Source organism: Gigantopelta aegis, chromosome 4, assembly GCF_016097555.1.
Source record: "Gigantopelta aegis isolate Gae_Host chromosome 4, Gae_host_genome, whole genome shotgun sequence".
NCBI classification, from domain to species: domain Eukaryota; kingdom Metazoa; phylum Mollusca; class Gastropoda; order Neomphalida; family Peltospiridae; genus Gigantopelta; species Gigantopelta aegis.
Window position 1 is genome coordinate 84,963,472 of NC_054702.1, and position 18,190 is coordinate 84,981,661.

The 18,190-nt window shown below is 36.4% G+C and overlaps 3 protein-coding genes across 3 annotated transcripts in view; all 3 read right to left on the bottom strand.

Annotated features, from left to right (window-relative positions):
* Positions 1-713, bottom strand: part of LOC121370037 (protocadherin Fat 4-like) — a 66,086-nt gene extending 65,373 nt beyond the window's left edge. The window contains exon 1 of the mRNA XM_041495134.1: positions 108-713. Coding sequence (XP_041351068.1) covers positions 108-713 — 606 coding nt within the window. The remainder of the gene's footprint in view (positions 1-107) is intronic.
* A 4,574-nt stretch (positions 714-5,287) lies between these two features.
* Positions 5,288-9,592, bottom strand: LOC121372397 (mammalian ependymin-related protein 1-like). The gene is made up of 6 exons (XM_041498699.1): positions 9,433-9,592; positions 8,379-8,413; positions 7,701-7,835; positions 6,489-6,669; positions 5,998-6,085; positions 5,288-5,440 (listed from the first exon to the last, which is right to left on the bottom strand). The coding sequence occupies exons 1-6, from the start codon at positions 9,497-9,499 to the stop codon at positions 5,371-5,373; spliced, it is 576 nt and encodes a 191-aa protein (XP_041354633.1). The 5' UTR covers positions 9,500-9,592; the 3' UTR covers positions 5,288-5,370.
* A 1,103-nt stretch (positions 9,593-10,695) lies between these two features.
* Positions 10,696-15,187, bottom strand: LOC121372398 (mammalian ependymin-related protein 1-like). Its single transcript, XM_041498700.1, has 6 exons — positions 15,090-15,187; positions 14,493-14,527; positions 13,826-13,960; positions 12,788-12,962; positions 11,455-11,542; positions 10,696-10,819 (listed from the first exon to the last, which is right to left on the bottom strand). The coding sequence occupies exons 1-6, from the start codon at positions 15,154-15,156 to the stop codon at positions 10,750-10,752; spliced, it is 570 nt and encodes a 189-aa protein (XP_041354634.1). The 5' UTR covers positions 15,157-15,187; the 3' UTR covers positions 10,696-10,749.
* Between the last annotated feature and the right edge of the window lie 3,003 nt (positions 15,188-18,190).

Genomic DNA, 18,190 nt, shown 5'->3' on the forward strand with positions numbered 1-18,190 from the left:
GGCAATAAACTCATTAAAAAATAAATAATAATAATAATAATAATAATTAAAAAAAAAAAAATAATAAAAAAAAATGACAATAATACAACTTTTTTTCTTTTTTTTACCTCGCAGTCAACATTTACATATCGCTCGCATTTCTTGTAGTGTGTCGAAACGGGTTCTTCGCAAGCCTTTCCGTAACATTTTGGGAGATCTACAAATCGTGTTCTAGTCTGGTTGCCAAGACCACATGTGGCGTCACATAGTGACCAGCTACTCCACTCGCCCTGCACGCAGTCGACAGGGCAGCACATACCCGTGCAGTCTTTGCTCTCCACTACCACTTTGCAGAGTTTTCCACCACACCGTCCATGTTGTTGTATGCTTCGTTTGCGCGTCTGAATGCCTTGCTGTTCACACTGGGCCTCACAAAATGACCATGGAGACCAAATACCCAAAATACAGTCTCTGAAACAGCAAAGAACATCACAGTTCTCTTCTATTGTGTTATAGCCGCAGTATCCACCACATTTAGGGAAGGTAATTTGTTGGCGGATTCTGGTACAAGAATTTCTTTCTCCTGGTTCTTTGCATTGGGTGCCGGTGCAGTAACAGTTCCAAGGACCCCATGGCGAGTATTTACAGTTTTCTGGACAACACTGTCTGTTGCAGGGTTCCGTTTCACTCAGCGTCGAGTTACATTTCCCCCCACATGTTGCGTCCCTCAACATAACCCGTGTCCTTTGCCTTATCCCAGAATCACCACATTCTTCTGAACATTTTCCCCATTGATTCCACTCTTGTAAAACGCAGTCTTTGGGCTCACACCCCGGATCTTGTGAACATGCTATTCCACTAATAAAGTATAAAAATAAATAATACGTAAAGATTATTTTAAAATTTGATATTCTCTTTGAAGGAACATTGATGGCATTGCTGACACCTATGTTCGTCATTTTGTAATATACAAGAAATGTCTGTCAGTAGTCCTAAGTGTTACTTCTTTGCACTGTATATCGTCTGGACATTAGGTTTACAGTATGATGGCATAACCGTGACATCACCTGGCGGTTTGTGTCAGCACTTTAAGATATACTTGAACATAAAAGCATCTATTCGATGGTCATGCCTATTGATTTAAGGATGAATATATTATACATCTGTGTGGACACACCTTTCACGAGAAATCACAAGGATTAGGCAAATATGTGACAGAAATATCGATGCATGAATAAATGTAACATGTTTTGCATTATCTGTCCTCGTTGTTATCACTAATATTTAATATTTTCTATGACAGTAGTGACATAATGAATACTGAATTACTAAATTGTATTATTTACATCACATTTTTGTCCCACCTTTGCTAAGAAATGTCAGAGGTGTGAATGAAGGGAAAGGTATGCATGCTAACATACAAATGCGTATTTTATCACGTTTGTGTTTTTAAATACTAGCTTGTATAAGTTATTTAAATATATATATATATATATATATATATATATATATATATATATATATATATATATATATATATATATATAAATCTATATACAGTAGAATTCCATTGGCTCGAACGCCCAACGGTCGAACCTACCGGTATTCTCGAACCAAGAACAAAGTCCCGATTTTTCTCTCTATTAAACCCTTTTATTTTGGTGCTGATTGGTCGAATACCCCTAGGGTCGAACAGAAGCTTTCTCTCGAACCGATTTACTGGTCCGAACTGTAAAATTAAATATATTTAGCTCGAACAGCTAAGTCTATGCAAAGAAATATATATATAAAAAAATTTATGTAGGAATTTTTCATCGACCTGGATGCAGCCTAACGGTAGAAAAAACGTCTGAAAGTTATTGAGCTGATTTTTTTGGCACCTAACACAACCAGTCAAACACAGCCCATGGACCAAGGCGTGATAAACAACCTGAAAAGCCCCTACAAACAACTTGCTATCATGAAGCAGCTCCATACAGCAGACAGAAACATAGACGTGCTAATTACGGTACTGGATGCAATGTATTTGATGTAGGTGACACACAAAACAATAGCCAATTGTTTCCGTCACGCCAAGTTTGTTTCCAGCTCTAATGACGACACGACTGTGAATGGAGTTTTATATATTCTCCATTATATAAATTTGTCAGTCGTATTTGTTTATTAACGCTGATAAATAATTGTTACAAATATATATCTCATCCAACATTTGACGGCGACTTCGTTACTCATGAGTCAATCGGATCATCTTGCCCAAGCCGGTTTTATGGAAATATGCGACGTTGTCCGATTGCTTTTTGTGTTACAGAAGCACCCGATAACGGCCGAATGCATGGTTCGAACTACCCGATGGGTCGAACAGATTTTGATGCACCGACAGTGTTCGAGCCAATGAGATTATATATATATTGGACTTTGTCTTTTGCAAAGATTGGATTAATGTGATACACCATATAAAACAATGATGCCAAATGACTCTATAACATATATATGTGTCCCAGTGCAACTCGGCAGAAACACCAGTCACTCATGTAATGTTTATTCAGAGTTAACAGAAAGTACATCTCTTTTACATATTATGCATCAAATGTTTTTAGATATCAAACATATACTAATATTTGGTCACGTGCAAGAGAAGAAACTCCTTACTTAGAACAATCTGTAGTCTTTAATAACAACTTTACCTCGGACGTTTTTGGAAAAACTCATTATTTGAAATATTCTGTATTAAGCACATTCACTCATGATCAGACTTGTTTCAGATCATTTCAGATCAGATCATTGTCTATGCACTTCGCAAGATGGACTCCAATGGAGTGTATGCACCGTTTGTTTTTAAAAGCCACTGGATAACTACCCAGACTTGTGGATGGTAGTGACCCATCAAACTGAGAAACCTATTGTTCCACTCTTCAGTTAAGGATGTATTGTACCATGCTCTGTGAGTATCAAATGGGACCCTTTCAAAGAACGATCTCCTTCTTGTCCCGTTTGGAACACTCTGTGCTTGCAAATAATTTTATAATTAAAACATTGATTGAATTTTGTGTAGTTTAATATGTATTCCTAGGCCCAGTGCTGTATAAATACAGCTTTTAGTCTCTATAATCTTAAGAAAGTAAATACCGTAATTATTTGTAGTAAACTAAGTGTTCTGGGCGGGATAAAATGGAGACCCTTACATGAAATGGCCAAGTACCTTTAACATAAGTAAATAAATCCAAGGTCAAGACTGTCTCGCTACAATAATATATTGATATCGTGTCACTTCTGCCATGTTGAACAAAGTCAATCACTATACTTAAAGCGTAAACAGATTATCCAAGCAGCTGCGTTAACAAAAGCAAAATAAGCAACAATTTCTCACAGAATCGATGGTTTAGCAAATTTGTGTTGAGTTTAAACTCTTATCATGTCCAAGTTTGGGTTTTCTAAGCTAGGCTTGAGGGTGGCATTCCTCCTACATATGGTGCTTGAGAGATGAAACATCTTATGACGGATGTCCTAGAGTGGCGATCCTCCTAAGGACGAACATCTGATAGTGGATCATGAAAGCAATCACGACTTTGCCTAACACATCCTTTCCACTCTGTCTTGTGCGGAGATATAATTTTGATTACGGAATACGGTTTTGTCGTTTATATTTGTATTCGTTTGTATTATAATATAGTATTAGTACTTAATTATAATTTTATATTTTAAATACATTTTGTTGCAAAAATAAGTATTTTGGGGTTTTGCATTTCTTTTGGCGGGGAGCGGTAAAAATAAAGATCGTATATTTTAGTACAAATTAGGATCTACTTATGTAATTTATTTTAAACAGAGACATGTCCAAACAAAAGACAAACCGAAAGAAAGAAAAAAGAAAATTCATTACGAAATAACAAGAAATGCTAATCCCTTGCTTTTATTAAGGTTTAACTTTGGGGGTGAAAACAAGCTATTACAGTATTCAAAACATCTTCTCTTTTTTGGTCTCGGTTGGATTATATTATGTAAGTAAGTGTGTGGATTCGATTATTGTACAGAAAAACTTATAAATAGTTCAGAAGTTTGATTCCATGTGGGATTAATGCTACTTCAACAGCGAACTAATAATAATAGTATTTTAATGTCAGTGAAGAGTTGGGGGACTATACACTTAAATTCTACTTTTAAATGATATTTTAAAAATGTATCCTAAGAACTACTACAATTCCAAATGCAGAGTTTGTCTCTATATTGATGTGGCTATTGTGTATTCAAATCTTGTACGCTGATCTTTACTGATGAGTCAGTTAAGTAAACATTCTGGTTAATTATTTAAACATTTTATCTAAACATATGTTGACATCTACCGATAATATATATTAATGTCTTTTTGTGACAAGGAATACATTTTAAAGGTGGACAACACGAAACGAAATATTATAATGCTTACTTTTACTGAACAACTGATTCGTCAAACGTGTTGTGTACATAACGCTGATTTTGCAAATTCCAGATTGATCATTTTCCTTTGACATTTATTTGAAATCATGGACTTGTTCAGTGTTAAGAAAGCAGCGACACCAGTTATGTCAGTAAGTGGGCGTGCAACATAAAACCTAAAATAAAAGAAAGAAAGAAAGAAAGAAAGAAAGAGAGAAAGAAAGAGAAATAAATAAATAAATAAATAAATGTTTTCAAATAAAATATATTTGATACTTGGGATATGGACATGTTCTGAACAGACAGCCCAGTTAACTGATGTTAACATGACATCGTTCTTGAACCTTGAGTAGACATAAACATGAAAATCAAGTTGAAATGAAATGAAATATATGGAATCGTGTTGAGATTAATTATTGAAAAGGGGCGGGGTCTGGCTCAGTTGGCAGAGCGCTCGCATGAGGTGCTTTTGTCGTAGAATCGAACGCCATCAGTCGATCTATTCTCACATTGGGTTGCCCTGTGACTGATATACCAAAGGCGGTGGAATGTGCTGTCCTGTCTGTATGAAAGTGCATATAAAAGATTCTTTGCTGCTAATGGAAAAATGTGGTGAGTATCCTCTGAAGACTACGTGTCAAAATTACCAAATGTTTGACATCCAATAGTGGCCTACTATTATTATACCTACTTAACCAATGAGCTTTAGTTGTGTTATTAAACAAAACTAACTTATTTTTTAATTTGTTAAGATAAAATAAAAGTAAACTTTTTAATAGCCAAAACATTAACTTTTGTCCAAATATGAGATTATGATTGCCAGTAACGCGTAAGTTCCTTTAAACATTAACTATAAGAACGAAACAAACTAAAACAAATTAATATTACAATCAGGTTGGAATAGATTGTTTATTTGTGACTGTATTTGTATATGGATACAAAACGCTAAACTCAAGCAGTGTGTTAATGTTGAGCAAGTTATGGCGGACATTCGCTGGGTGGGATGAATACACTTGGGTCATGGATACCTCCGGTGATATCATAATATCTGAAAGAAACGTAAAGCACATGTTAGCGAATTAAACAAAACTAATTATAAATTGGTTGCTTGTTTTAATGTTTAATGCTCTAATCTCGCATTCCCATGCAACATACAAGGTTATTTTGCAACTTTAAACTCCAAATAGCTAACTAATAATGTAAGTATCCCCTTGTAGTTCGGCAATAAAATGAAGAAAGCAAAATTCAGAAATAATATAATGTATATATATTTCAATTTGTCTGCACGCAGTTTACACAATTTCTTACATGGGAATTTCACTGAAGTATCCAACTATGGGGTGTCAATTTCACTAAAATTAATTTTGGATGTGGCCTAGATTGTAAATATAATCCAAAGGAACTTGAAGATGGGCACATTAAAAGTCTAAAATAAAAGTTGATGGTCTGTTCTGAAGTCTGAAAAATAATTATTATATGGTTCTTGATTTTTATTCATAGACAATACACCAGTGAATATACCTATTAATCGCAGTGAGTTAACCGTTATTGCGGATTTGTTCTAGATATTACAAACGATTAAAAATAAAATCCAGGTTTATTTACGTTGTATGAATCAAGCCGGTCTGTTTACTTAAAAAGTCAAACGCAACTGGGAAACAGTTCGGAACGGTCACACTTGCCGCATAGAAGTCTGAATGAAAAATAAAATAATGCACTTTTTAAAAGTTATTATTGTTCGTTTAATTTATATATTCGTTCATTCATATATGCATCATGCCCCACTTAATAGAAACAGAAGTTTTTAAACAATTTTGCAGAAACGTTATATTGGGAATATACACTACCAGATTTCACAAACTTCATACTAACATCACAATTATTATTATTATAATATATTTAATATGTAAGCAAAAATAAATGTAACCTTTCCAATGCAAAAGTCTTTTTGTTATAATTGTATAGGTAATTTGGACCATTCTACTAATAAGTTCAACAGATTGTCTTAATAAGGAACGTTAACAAAAACACACAAAAACATGTGTATCAAAATGTCTAAAATGTCTAGGGTATTAAATTAAATTATCGATACATACTGCCTTCAAATTTTCCCTCAAAGAAGGCCAATATGACGTGCTCATCCGGGTTACTGGCTTCACCCATGCTCGCTTCTCCGCGGAAATGCGCGTCGGACGGCAGGTGCATGGGAACGAACGGTCTCGTGAGCACGGTCTTGTTGCACTGTTTGGTTCGAAGGTTTAACCGATATTCAAGTCCCTGTGAGTGAAAAATAGTGAGTATTTCTTTTACCATTGTTTGAAATTTACCGCATTTCTATCACTCTAATTTGTGATTAATGTTTAATTTATTCCCTTACCTGTCGCTGAATAAGATTTAAGGCTGATAGGTACAGGGGCGTAGCGTGATCTGGACCTGGGGGGGGGGGGGGGGGGGATCGAATATGAACCAAGTGGACCTTTTTCTATTTTGTTTTTGCACCACCAGAAACTCCATATGTATAAACCTGTATGGTTTAGTTCTGAAAGCGAACCATTTGCTTCAGCGGGGGGGGGTCGTCTGAACCCCCCCCCCCCCCCCCCCGAACCCCCCTAGCCTACGCCCCTGAGGTACTGGGTTCCTATGAATGTAATTTAATCACACGTTAAATATTTTTTTTTTTCTGGTCATTATTGTACATACATGTAATTTGCAGTTCACTCCCTATTTACATCGTTTATTTATTGTTATTATATAAATATGTACGCACCTATCATTATTTTATACACACCACAGCAATTATAATGCGCGCGTACGTACGTACGTACATACGTACACACACACACTCACAGAGAGAGAGAGAGAGAGAGAGAGAGAGAGAGAGAGAGAGAGAGAGAGAGAGAGAGAGAGAGACACACACACACATATATATATATATATATATATATATAGAGAGAGAGAGAGAGAGAGAGAGAGAGAGAGAGAGAGAGAGGGGGGGGGGGAGGACACAGAGATAGAGTAGGCCTACAATTTATGCTACATATAAGTATGTCCTCTCCACCCTCCCTAACACTAAACACTAATTATGAAGCGTATTGTTGACATAACGGGCTCACCACCGCTGTGGATATAGGAGAGGTATCTTCCATGCCGAAAAGTATATTGTGTGCGCCAAGGACAGGTTAACCTTAATGGGACACACATATAATTACGATATATAACAATTCAGAATGACCACGATGAGTCTACGTCTCAGCGGGTTTCTTTTCTACAGTTATACCAGAAACGAAACCTGTGACTAGTGGACTCACAACATTGTGAAGGTACAGGACGTCGTAGTAGTCTTTCGTTGAGGTGGTGTCTATTTCCTCCAGTTCTCGAACACGGCGATTATCGGCGTCGTAACTCAGTCGAACAAACACGGCCACTTTGTCTTTTGGGTCGAACTGCAGTTGAATATAACATGTACATTAATCAATTAACAGCTAGTAAACAAAAGTAAAAATACGAGAGCTAAGAAATTATTTGCGATACCAATGCACATAATTTTATAAAGTTGGTAAATATAGTTGTATGTGTCATCTTGATCAGTTTGTGTTTTCTAATTTAGTCTTTGATAATGGCAGTCCTCTTTCATGTGGTGTAAGAGTGATGGACCATCCTGTTACGATCTCCCAGGGAAGTGGTGGTCCTCCTAAGAACAAGCATCTGGTAGTGGATAATGGAAGCCATTACGACTTTGCTTAAAAAAAAAATTCGACTCTACCTTGAGCAGAGATACGATTTTGATACGGTTTTGTCATTCAGATTTATTATTAAACAACTTAAATTCATCATTCGTAATTACAAATACATTGTTAAAATCAAGTATTGATTTAAATTTATTCGATCACACTGTCAAAGCAGAACTGAGCGTGACATAATGAAACTAAACTTAATTATGTGAACAAATTATTCTAAGGTATGCATAGAACTTTTGGTAAACTCACCCTAGCTATTCTTCCCTGGAACTGCTTTGGGCTCTCTGTAAGTTAAAAAATTATAATGTTTTGCTTTGTTTAAGATTACACTTTATACTTGTATAGCTTTCTTACATTATTATGCAGTTTTTAAATATGTATATATTTTGGAGAAGTATAGTCTACTATGTATTTGTTTACTAAATGTGTAACATGAAACCAGGATCTAACACTGAATAGAATTTTATGCCTGCTACTAAATTACATGTAATATTTAGTTTACCATTTAAAGCAAATTTGTTTAATTTCTACTGCCATTAAACAAGTGTCAAACATGAATCACAAATAACTACCAATGAACTGTCAAACATGAATCACAAATAACTACCAATGAACTGTCAAACATGAATCACAAATAACTACCAATGAACTTGCATTTGCTGTTAATACCTACCACTGAACCCACATTCCATGTGTAATACTAACACATGTTTAATACCCTACCATTAAACTCGCATTTGTTTAATACCTACTACCGAACCTAAATTTGTTGTTTAATGCCTACCACTGAACTTACATTTGTTGTTTAATACGTACCATATAACTCTCATTTCATGTTAGTTACGTACCACTGAACTTGCATTTGATGTTTAATACCTAACATTGAACTCGAACTTTGATATTTAATACCTACTATTGAACTCGCATTTGATGTTTAATACCTACTATTCTCGCATTTGATGTTTAATACCTGCATTTGATTATTAATACCTACTATTCCTATCGTATTTGATGTTTAATGCCAACCACAGAATTCGCATTTGTTGTTTAATGCCTATCATTGAATTCGCATTTAATGTTTAATAGCCTACTTAACACTGAACTCGTATTTGATGTTTAATAACTACATGTACCATGTGCACTGAACCCAATTTAATGCCGTTTAACACAGTTTATTACTGAGCTCGCTTTCGGTGTTTATTACATGCATGTGTCACTGCAATCGCACTGCATGTTTAATGCCTTCCACTGAACTTGTATTGTATGTTTAATGCCTAGTAGTGTATCTCTAGCGTGTACTGACCGCATGGTTTCGGCTCCTGGGCGAGGGTGCTGACACAGACTACGGCGATGGCGACAAGCACTCTCATGATGGCGGACTGTTTCGAGCGAGCAGACGACAGGTGGTAAGTGAACCATCTTGTCCACGCCGAGATCTGTGCTGGCAAAATGACCGACTGCTTATCTGCTTATCTGCTTATCTCGTGAAACCAAGATGACTGGCACATGTTCCTTCCCAAGTCAGTCGTATACTAAATTTAACATCATCACGTATCGAGGTCTTAAATCTGTCCCGGGCCTAGTCACTGGCAAGGTCAGACACTATTCCCGGGATAAATGACAGACAAGACGGACAGACAAATTGTTTATTAAAGTCTCACCTCAGTTTTAAAAACATACATCAATAAAACAATAATATATAAAATAGCACTGAGCCACTCCATATGGAGTTACGAGAGACGAGATAAACGTGTGTACCTAAATCTTGACTGGATAGAGGTACTCTAAAAGTACTCTTAACCTGATATCACGGTCTTCAACATAAGTGTTTGGAACTCAGAACTTCTAAACTATGCAACGCCCTGTTCTAAACTGTTCGGCTATTTCCTGCTATGCGATTTATGTCATGTCGTGCCATGCTACGATGTGCTACATTTAATTTAATGCAAATGTCCGGATGGCTTGAGATGTTTAGCACTAGGATGAATCTACTTGTCCGTAGATGCCAGCAACTGAAGGGGCCAGTTATATATTAATTAACCGTTCAACTATGGAGTAAATTATAATCTTCAGTTTGGGGGCTTTGGGGGAGAAGGTCATGATGTCCCCTCTCCCCTTACGCTTCTGACACTCTAGGTTCCAAGACCTATCAAACCTTCGATGATCTGAAGGAAAACTAATGAATCCACCACTCTATAGACAGGTACAGGATCTAGGATGGTTTTCACAACTTATTAATTATGTAGCAATGTTTCTTTACTGTTAACAAACAAATCTGATTTTTAGAGCTGTTGTGTCGTTAAATTAATTCATCCATTCATTCATTATTCATTCATTATTCATTCATTTATTATTCACTCATTCATTCATTCATTATTCATTCATTCATTATTCATTCATTCATTCTTCGTTCATTCATTCAACAAATCTAAACCATTATAAGCAACTATTAAAAGTTTCTTTGCCAGGCATGTTTCCGTAAATAAATCATAGCATATGCTAAACGGTACTTCAATACTGTAGCAAAAGGTAAATAAGGAATAAAGAAACTGTTTCAAAACTAGAATAGAATAGAATCTTTATTACACAGTTTTCACGCAGGTCACGCGATGTAACTTGTTTATGGTGGGCACTCAGGTGGCGGGATGAAGTGAGACGGGTCATGAATACCAAGAGTCATATCGTAGAAACTGAAACAAGATTTACAAAAATTAGTTTCTTTTTAATTAAAACAATAAATGCATTAAGTTTACATATATTTTAAAAGCTTGTCCAAACAGACAGTAGAGAGACAGACACATATAAGCAACGTAGATACGGATCAATCGAGAAGGATGGATGGAAAAATGGATGAATGCATGGATGCATGGATGGATGGATGGAAGGAAGGAAGGAGGGAGGGAGATGGATAGATGAATGGATGGAAGGAGGGAGGGAGCGACGGAGGGTGGATGCTTGGATGGATGGGTAAATTGATGGACGGATGGAATGACGGGTGAATAGTTGAACTGGTGAATGAATGCATTGACTACCAACTGTCACAACGAAGTTGGTCAGCTCGCCTATCTCTCGACTTCTACGACTGTCCAATTACTAGTCTGGACGCTGTTACAACTCGATTCTCGTCGCATACAATTTCTAAGACCAATTAATTGTTAATCTGAGCACATCCGCCGTAACTTGTGTGTGTGTGTGTGGGGGGGGGGGGGGGGATTACAATATAACTGTCGAGTTGACCAACTGTCGTGCCAGTTGATAGTCTAAGACTAGCATCATGGGCAATGCAGATCTATACATGTAAACATGTGTTTTGTTAAAGACTTACTCAGACTGAACGAAACCAGTTCTGTTGCTGTAGAAATCCATACGGATCATCACACAGTCGGGACTAGTCACAGTCATGGCGTAGAAGTCTAAAACCAAACGGATCCTGTGTGAAATTTGTTATGCAATATCTCGGTTCCAACATATAACTAAATAATTACAGGGTATGGAGAACTTTACGTGAAGAAATAATTACAGTGCATGGACGAGAAATATAAACGTAAAGATAAAGTTAAAGTTTCTTTTGTTTAACGACACCACTGGAGCATATTGATTTATTAATCATCGACTATTGCAAGTGAAACATTTGGTAATGCTGACACATATAGCCTTAGATAGGAAGTCCGCTACAGTTTTCCATTAGTAGCGAGAAATCTTTTATATGCCCCATCACACGGACAGGAAAGCACATAAATATTGATATACAAGTTTATGCAGTAAACTGGCTGGAACGAGAAATAGTCCAATGGGCCGATCGACGGGGATCGATTCTAGACCGACCGCGCACCAGGCGAGCGTTTTACCACAGGGCTACGTCTCACCCCCAACGTGAATTTAATGTTGTTATATAACATAATCAAATCCTAGCGTGCAACGTCATCGATTCTCATCATATACCTAAACCAAGTCGACATATGGGATAGAATGTACAGTGACCCTCCCTTATTAGTAGCAGTATATTAACACAAGACCGAGATCAAATGAAGTTAGAAATAAAACAGTAATATTATCACTCAGTGCAAACATAATATTGCTCAGCATGGCTCATTTCCTTACACACAAAACCATTTTGTAAATACAAAATTTGTTCAATTGTTTTGGTACATTGGAAATATTCTGCTTGAACTATATATTTTCGAAAATGTTCATAGTATACTGAAGCAGTGACTGGTAAACTATACCAGCCAACTAAAAACGTATACGTGATTAAACCCTCTGGAAACAATAACGTGGTTAAACCATCTGAAAGACATACGAGGTCAAACTATCCAAAATGATATACGTGGTTAACCAAGTGAAAACATTTACATAATTAGACTAACTAAACGTGGTTAATCCATCTGAAACACATAATACACGTGATTAAATCATCTGAAAACACTTGTTATTATGTGGTTTAACCAGCTATAAAAAATGAATGGTTAAGCGAAATGATTTTTTTTTTAGAAATATGGTAAATAACTGAAAACTAAACGGAAACATATACCTTTAAATTATGTGGTCAATTGCAATGAAAACATGCGTGGTAAAATCATCTGAAAACATATTATGCGGTTAAACCAACTGTAAACATAAATATTAAACAGCTGACTTGGCAATTTTTTTATTCTTACTCTCTTCAAATTTGCCGGTGAACTGAACAAGAGTGACGTGTTCTCCTGTAACTGGACCAATGTTGCCTTCCCACTGGAATTTGGCGTCAGACGGCACGTGCCATGGGATGAATGGACGGGTCAAGGCCGTCTTGTTGCACTGTTTGGTGAGCAGATTCACTTTGTATTCTACACCCTGAAAAACCCCAACAACTATGAACTAGTAATGTGAATTACGGTATGTGGTCAAAGCAAGCTATGGTTAGTTTGTTTCAAATCATATTCTTAATATTGTAAAATACAGAATAAAGACATTCATTATTCTGTTATTTGCTTTTTAAGTTTTACAACTAAACGTGAACACTGTTACATGTAATTCTATAGTATCTAGGGCATATACGGAAATAACGTTTTGTTGTTGTTTTTGATTGTTTGTTTCTTTGTTTTGTTTTTCCCCTTCTACTTCTTTTTGAAGGCACCACACCACCATGTGTCATGTCATTACTTGTGGTAACAGTTTAATACAATCTGGTTTAGAAAATAGTTCCTCTTAAAAATAATACAAACTTCTTATTTACATTTGGAAATCTTTCTTTCATGATTACATGTAGGTTGACCTCTGTAGTATTTAAATAACCCATTGGTTTGAAATTACTTGTAATGTAAAGTGTTAACTAACAACAGCTGTGCGTATGGTATATTGCCCCTTGCATAACAGCAACATGAGGCGGTGCTCTGGCATGATTTTTTTTGCACGATAGTTGTCAAGGAGAGCATTCCCTAAAACGAGTAGTCACATGAACCTCTCTTACACAATATATTCTTACATAGAAATGATATTGAACTGCGTGGAGTAATTAATGGTGGAGTGTAACCTTAACACTGTTGAAAGGCGCTTTGAATTATCCTGGGGAATCCTGATTGCTTTGTAATTAAGACACGATCGTCCACTATAGTGTTTCCCCACCCCACTTTATATGTCGGTTCTACATGCCTACAAGTGTTTGCAAACCTGTCATACTTCGCTGGTATTATGTAAACGTTACGTTGCATACTAACGATATTGTGCAGGTAGAAGAAGTCGTAGAATTGTTTCTTCCCACCTTCCTCAATCTCCACCTCCTCTCTCACCCGTCTGTCCACGCCATCGTAACTGACGTACGCAAACCGAATAAACTGCTTGGACGGATCTACCTGCAAATAAATGGAAGTTGACAAATATGATCAGGTGCGTGTGCAGGAATTTTAGCATGGCGGGGTCAAGACTGTTGCAACCGACATTTATAACGATGTCAAGTCGTGCTCCTCCAGAAAATATATACTTGAGCAGGGAGGGGTTTCGATCCCCGGAAACCCTCCCCTGTACACGTGCCTGCTGACAGTAAACATGGTCTCTCTCTCTAGAGAACGGTTTAGTTTTATTTAACGATATTAATAGATTACCGAATGATTAATCAAAACCGCTATATTTCTCCTATGTATCTTTTTTATACACTTTTCAGTAATAAAAATGGCAACTTAAATGTTATTTTTCAGAACAGTATTTATGTACATGACATCTGTAGTTCAATAGGAAACAGCTATAAATCATAACTATACAGCGTAGTGACACCAAGTATTTGCTAAAGATGAGCGCAAACTTGCACAGATGAAAATGTATTTTTAATATTTGAATATAATTTGAATCAATTAAAAAAACTCACTATTAATTAAATGGTCAGCTTACCGTAACAAGTCTACTTTCGAACTGCTTTGGACTTTCTGAAAGATAAAACAATCAATAAATTTGGTCATAAATACAACTGAAAAAATCGATTAACTATAAAACAAATGGATGTAATTTTATGGTGTGTTGTAGCTGAGATTGTAGATAAGCCAATCTACTCTGTTTTCAAATTATGCTAATGTCTCACAACTTCTCTTTGATAAACAATACCAAAAACCCACCCTGAATTCTGAGCTTGTGAATATCTAACTGAATTTGCTGAAGCAAAGTTCTTTAATTAATGTCTTTATCCATACGATGCCTTTATTCATTTATACACTGACACACAAAATGACAATATTTTTAAATGTGTACACACTACAGTAGGTTACCAAAATGCTAATAAATATAAATATATATACATACATACATACATATTATTATAAATATTATTTGTATTTTGAAATGTTATAAAATGAAATATAATTAAAATTAAATTAAACTGTCACATTAACGATTGGTTCATCCGTTAAACTGGTTCACTATACTATTGATGCATTACATGTAGGCTATGCTAATTGCTTTTCAAATAATAAACAAATAAATAAACAAGCAGACCACAAGGTTTGGGTTCCTGGGCGAGGACAGCAGTGAGAGTCACCAACAGGGCGAGCACGACGTCCATCTTGGCTGAATCTTCGAGGAGACAAAATGGCTTCCGTGACCTACTTTCCAAAGTTAGATAGAACCGGCCTGGATTCAAGTATATCTTATCGGTTTGACTGGTGGTATATTTCCCACATAGTATCCTTGTACTCTACTTTCTGTTGTTTTATTCATGTCTCATATCATAAACTGTGACACACACAGAGATAAAGAGAGAGAGAATGGATGAATGAATGAATGAATGAATGAATGTTTAACATCGGCTATTGGGTGTCAAACTATGGTAATGCAAATAAATAAAGTGATGATCAACATCAATATAAAAATTCAAGACTTAAACAAAACAGTGTAAAGAACTGTACAAAAACACAAATATCACAGAATTTTACGGATACTGAATTTTACTCAAAACTTCAATTTTGTGCTGTATTGGCCATTCTCAAAGAGAATGTTACACCCCTGCACCACGGTGAGGTTACAGCACACGCAGGGGAAAGAGAGAGAGAGACAGACAGACATACAGACACGCACACACACACACACACACACACACACACACACACACACAATATAGCTGTTCACATAAATGGTGGGGGGAAAAACTACAAAAAAAAGAGACAGGAAAGTTAGTTTGTTTTGTTTAACAACAACACTAGAGCATTTGGTAATTCTGACACGTAGTCTTCAAAGAAAACGTGCTATTAACAGTAAGGGGTATTTTATGTGTTTTGTCACACAGACGGGACAGCTAATACCACGGCGTTTCCTATATCAGTCTGACACTGGTTGGGACGGGAAAAACTCAAATCAGAGAATGGGTCCACCGAGGGAATTTGATTCATCGACCCAAGCATCTCAAGTAAACGCTCTACCAACTCCGCTAGATCCCGCCCTCAGACAGAAAATAAATGAACGAAGGTAGATAAACAGATGCAACAAAAGACAGGTTCGCTTATTGGTTTTGTACAGATCCATGTTTGAAGGCTAATTATTTAGAATAGGAAGTAAATTCTTAAGGTTAGTGATAGTCACGGAGTTATTTTTAATAATGACAATTGGTTTGTCACCAGCAGTGCAAACGGTTTAGCTGTATTCATACACCGGGTTTTCATTGTGATAAAAGTGGGGCTCGATCAATTTGTGTAATTTTCAAACAAGCTGATATTGTGAAACATTTAATAGCTAAACCGTTATTCAAATGAGATTTTTGGTAAGGTTTGATCAGCAAAGTTTCCATAAATATATGTGTGATATCCGCCAACTCCCGCTTGGGTGTGGTTTGTATGGGCGTGAACATTGTCAAAAATGCACCCAAAATCATGCAGTTTGGGCACATTATGATGAAAGTAACAAAAAACATTTAACTAAAAATATTTTAAATGAGTCCACTTTATAATTATGATCCTTTTTGTAATTCCCTTGAGACTAGAAATACCTCAACTATCTTTATTTTTAAACCATAGGTGTGCATTTAGGATGCCAGGGGCTCGCATGTATAGATCTCAGCTGAAGATTCACAAATAACTGTGGTCTTCTACCGAAGGGATGAAAGGAGAACTGGAGGAAGATGACTGGAGGAATTATATCCAATTTACACCGTTTGAATCACAGCCTAATTGAAATATTTTTAAAATTAGACGTACATCATTCAGTAGATCAGTTTTAGATTGCAAATAAAAATAAAAATAGGACTTGTGTCCCCCCCCCCCCCCCCCCCCCCCCCCCCACCCCCCCCCCCCCCGAGGCTATAACCTATTCTCTAGAGGTTGTTATCACCACCCTCATCGTGTTTTAAAAACTTTAAAGGGACATTCCCGAGTTTGCTGCAATTTTTAAGATGTTATCGATTAACAGAGACTTTTTAACGATTGTAATTACATTATTAAACGTGTTTCTGATCGTTCTAATATTTGTACTAGGTTAAATTTCATTTTATTTCCTAAAATATTTTTTTTTCGTACGTACGAAATTATTTGAAGACAATCCAGTTTGGGCTTCTTACAAATATTAAGACGGCCAGAAACACATTGAATATACAGACACTAATATTCTAAACAAGAAAATATATTTAATATGTAAGTTTAATCGTAGAAATATTTTATTTTTCGGAAACATCTTACAATGTAGCAAACTCTGCCCTTTAAATGTCCCTTTAAAATTAGTTCAAGGTGGAATTTAAAAGATTCCATAACATTTATGTTGCCAAATATATCATATCTCATCGGCTTCAGATGATTACACTCCACAGTGTACATTGACAATGTTGACACTGAGGAGGAGGGTCCTTCTTTAAACTAAATGAATGGGTCAAATATGTATGGCCAATACGGGCACGGCGTAAGACTACTTCATCCTTCCTGCACCGCCTGTAGGATGACTGCCACTCTCCCAGGACTGATTTGACAGAATGAAGCTTGTTTAAGTCAAAACTATATATTGGTTAATATGATATTTAAAATCACTATAGGGAACACCAACACTAACATGGGGTAAATTCAAAGCAGACTTAGCAGCCGTTATTGTATTCAAAACGAAATTTCTGTATAAGGGTGGGTCAAAAGGACTGTTTGAGAAGGTCGTGGTTGTTTCTAAGAACCACTGTCATGTGCCTCGTTCATAGGAGAGGTGTCACTCCCCATCACTATACATCCTTCCTACCTTTTCTGTAGGAGGATTGTTATAAGCTTTTACCATAACATTGTTTTTGATAGATTCAATGCTGCCCTCAGGCCCCAGCTATAGTTAAGTCCTATATTAACAGATTAATTTGTCTTGGACAGTCAGCCATGGCAGTCGTGTTGCGTACCCAGGGCTGCGTGCTTAATCTGAGTTAATATAAACACGACCATAAGTTGCATTCGTGTGCTCAGCCCTATTTTTTTGTTATTGGTGGTTCTAAAATAGGAGCATATAAAATATAAAAGCCGTTTATGCTATTGTAGCTTTATGAGGTTAATGGCCTAATTATAGTCGCCACTCCTGTTTTGCATGGCGAGAACTACAGGAAAGGAGGAGGTTTCCATACGTACATAAACGTTTGGAAGCCTACACTA

Excerpts from the sequence above, each read along its gene's own strand:
- LOC121372397 (XM_041498699.1), bottom strand. The coding sequence starts at position 9,499 with ATGAGAGTGCTTGTCGCCATCGCCGTAGTCTGTGTCAGCACCCTCGCC. Across the intron at positions 7,836-8,378 it reads TCCAGGGAAGAATAGCTAGG|TTCGACCCAAAAGACAAAGT; the intron begins GTGAGTTTACCA and ends ATTCAACTGCAG. Across the intron at positions 5,441-5,997 it reads ACCGGCTTGATTCATACAAC|ATATTATGATATCACCGGAG; the intron begins GTAAATAAACCT and ends CGTTTCTTTCAG.
- LOC121372398 (XM_041498700.1), bottom strand. The coding sequence starts at position 15,156 with ATGGACGTCGTGCTCGCCCTGTTGGTGACTCTCACTGCTGTCCTCGCC. Across the intron at positions 14,528-15,089 it reads CCAGGAACCCAAACCTTGTG|AAAGTCCAAAGCAGTTCGAA; the intron begins GTCTGCTTGTTT and ends TTTATCTTTCAG. Across the intron at positions 13,961-14,492 it reads TCGAAAGTAGACTTGTTACG|GTAGATCCGTCCAAGCAGTT; the intron begins GTAAGCTGACCA and ends ATTTATTTGCAG.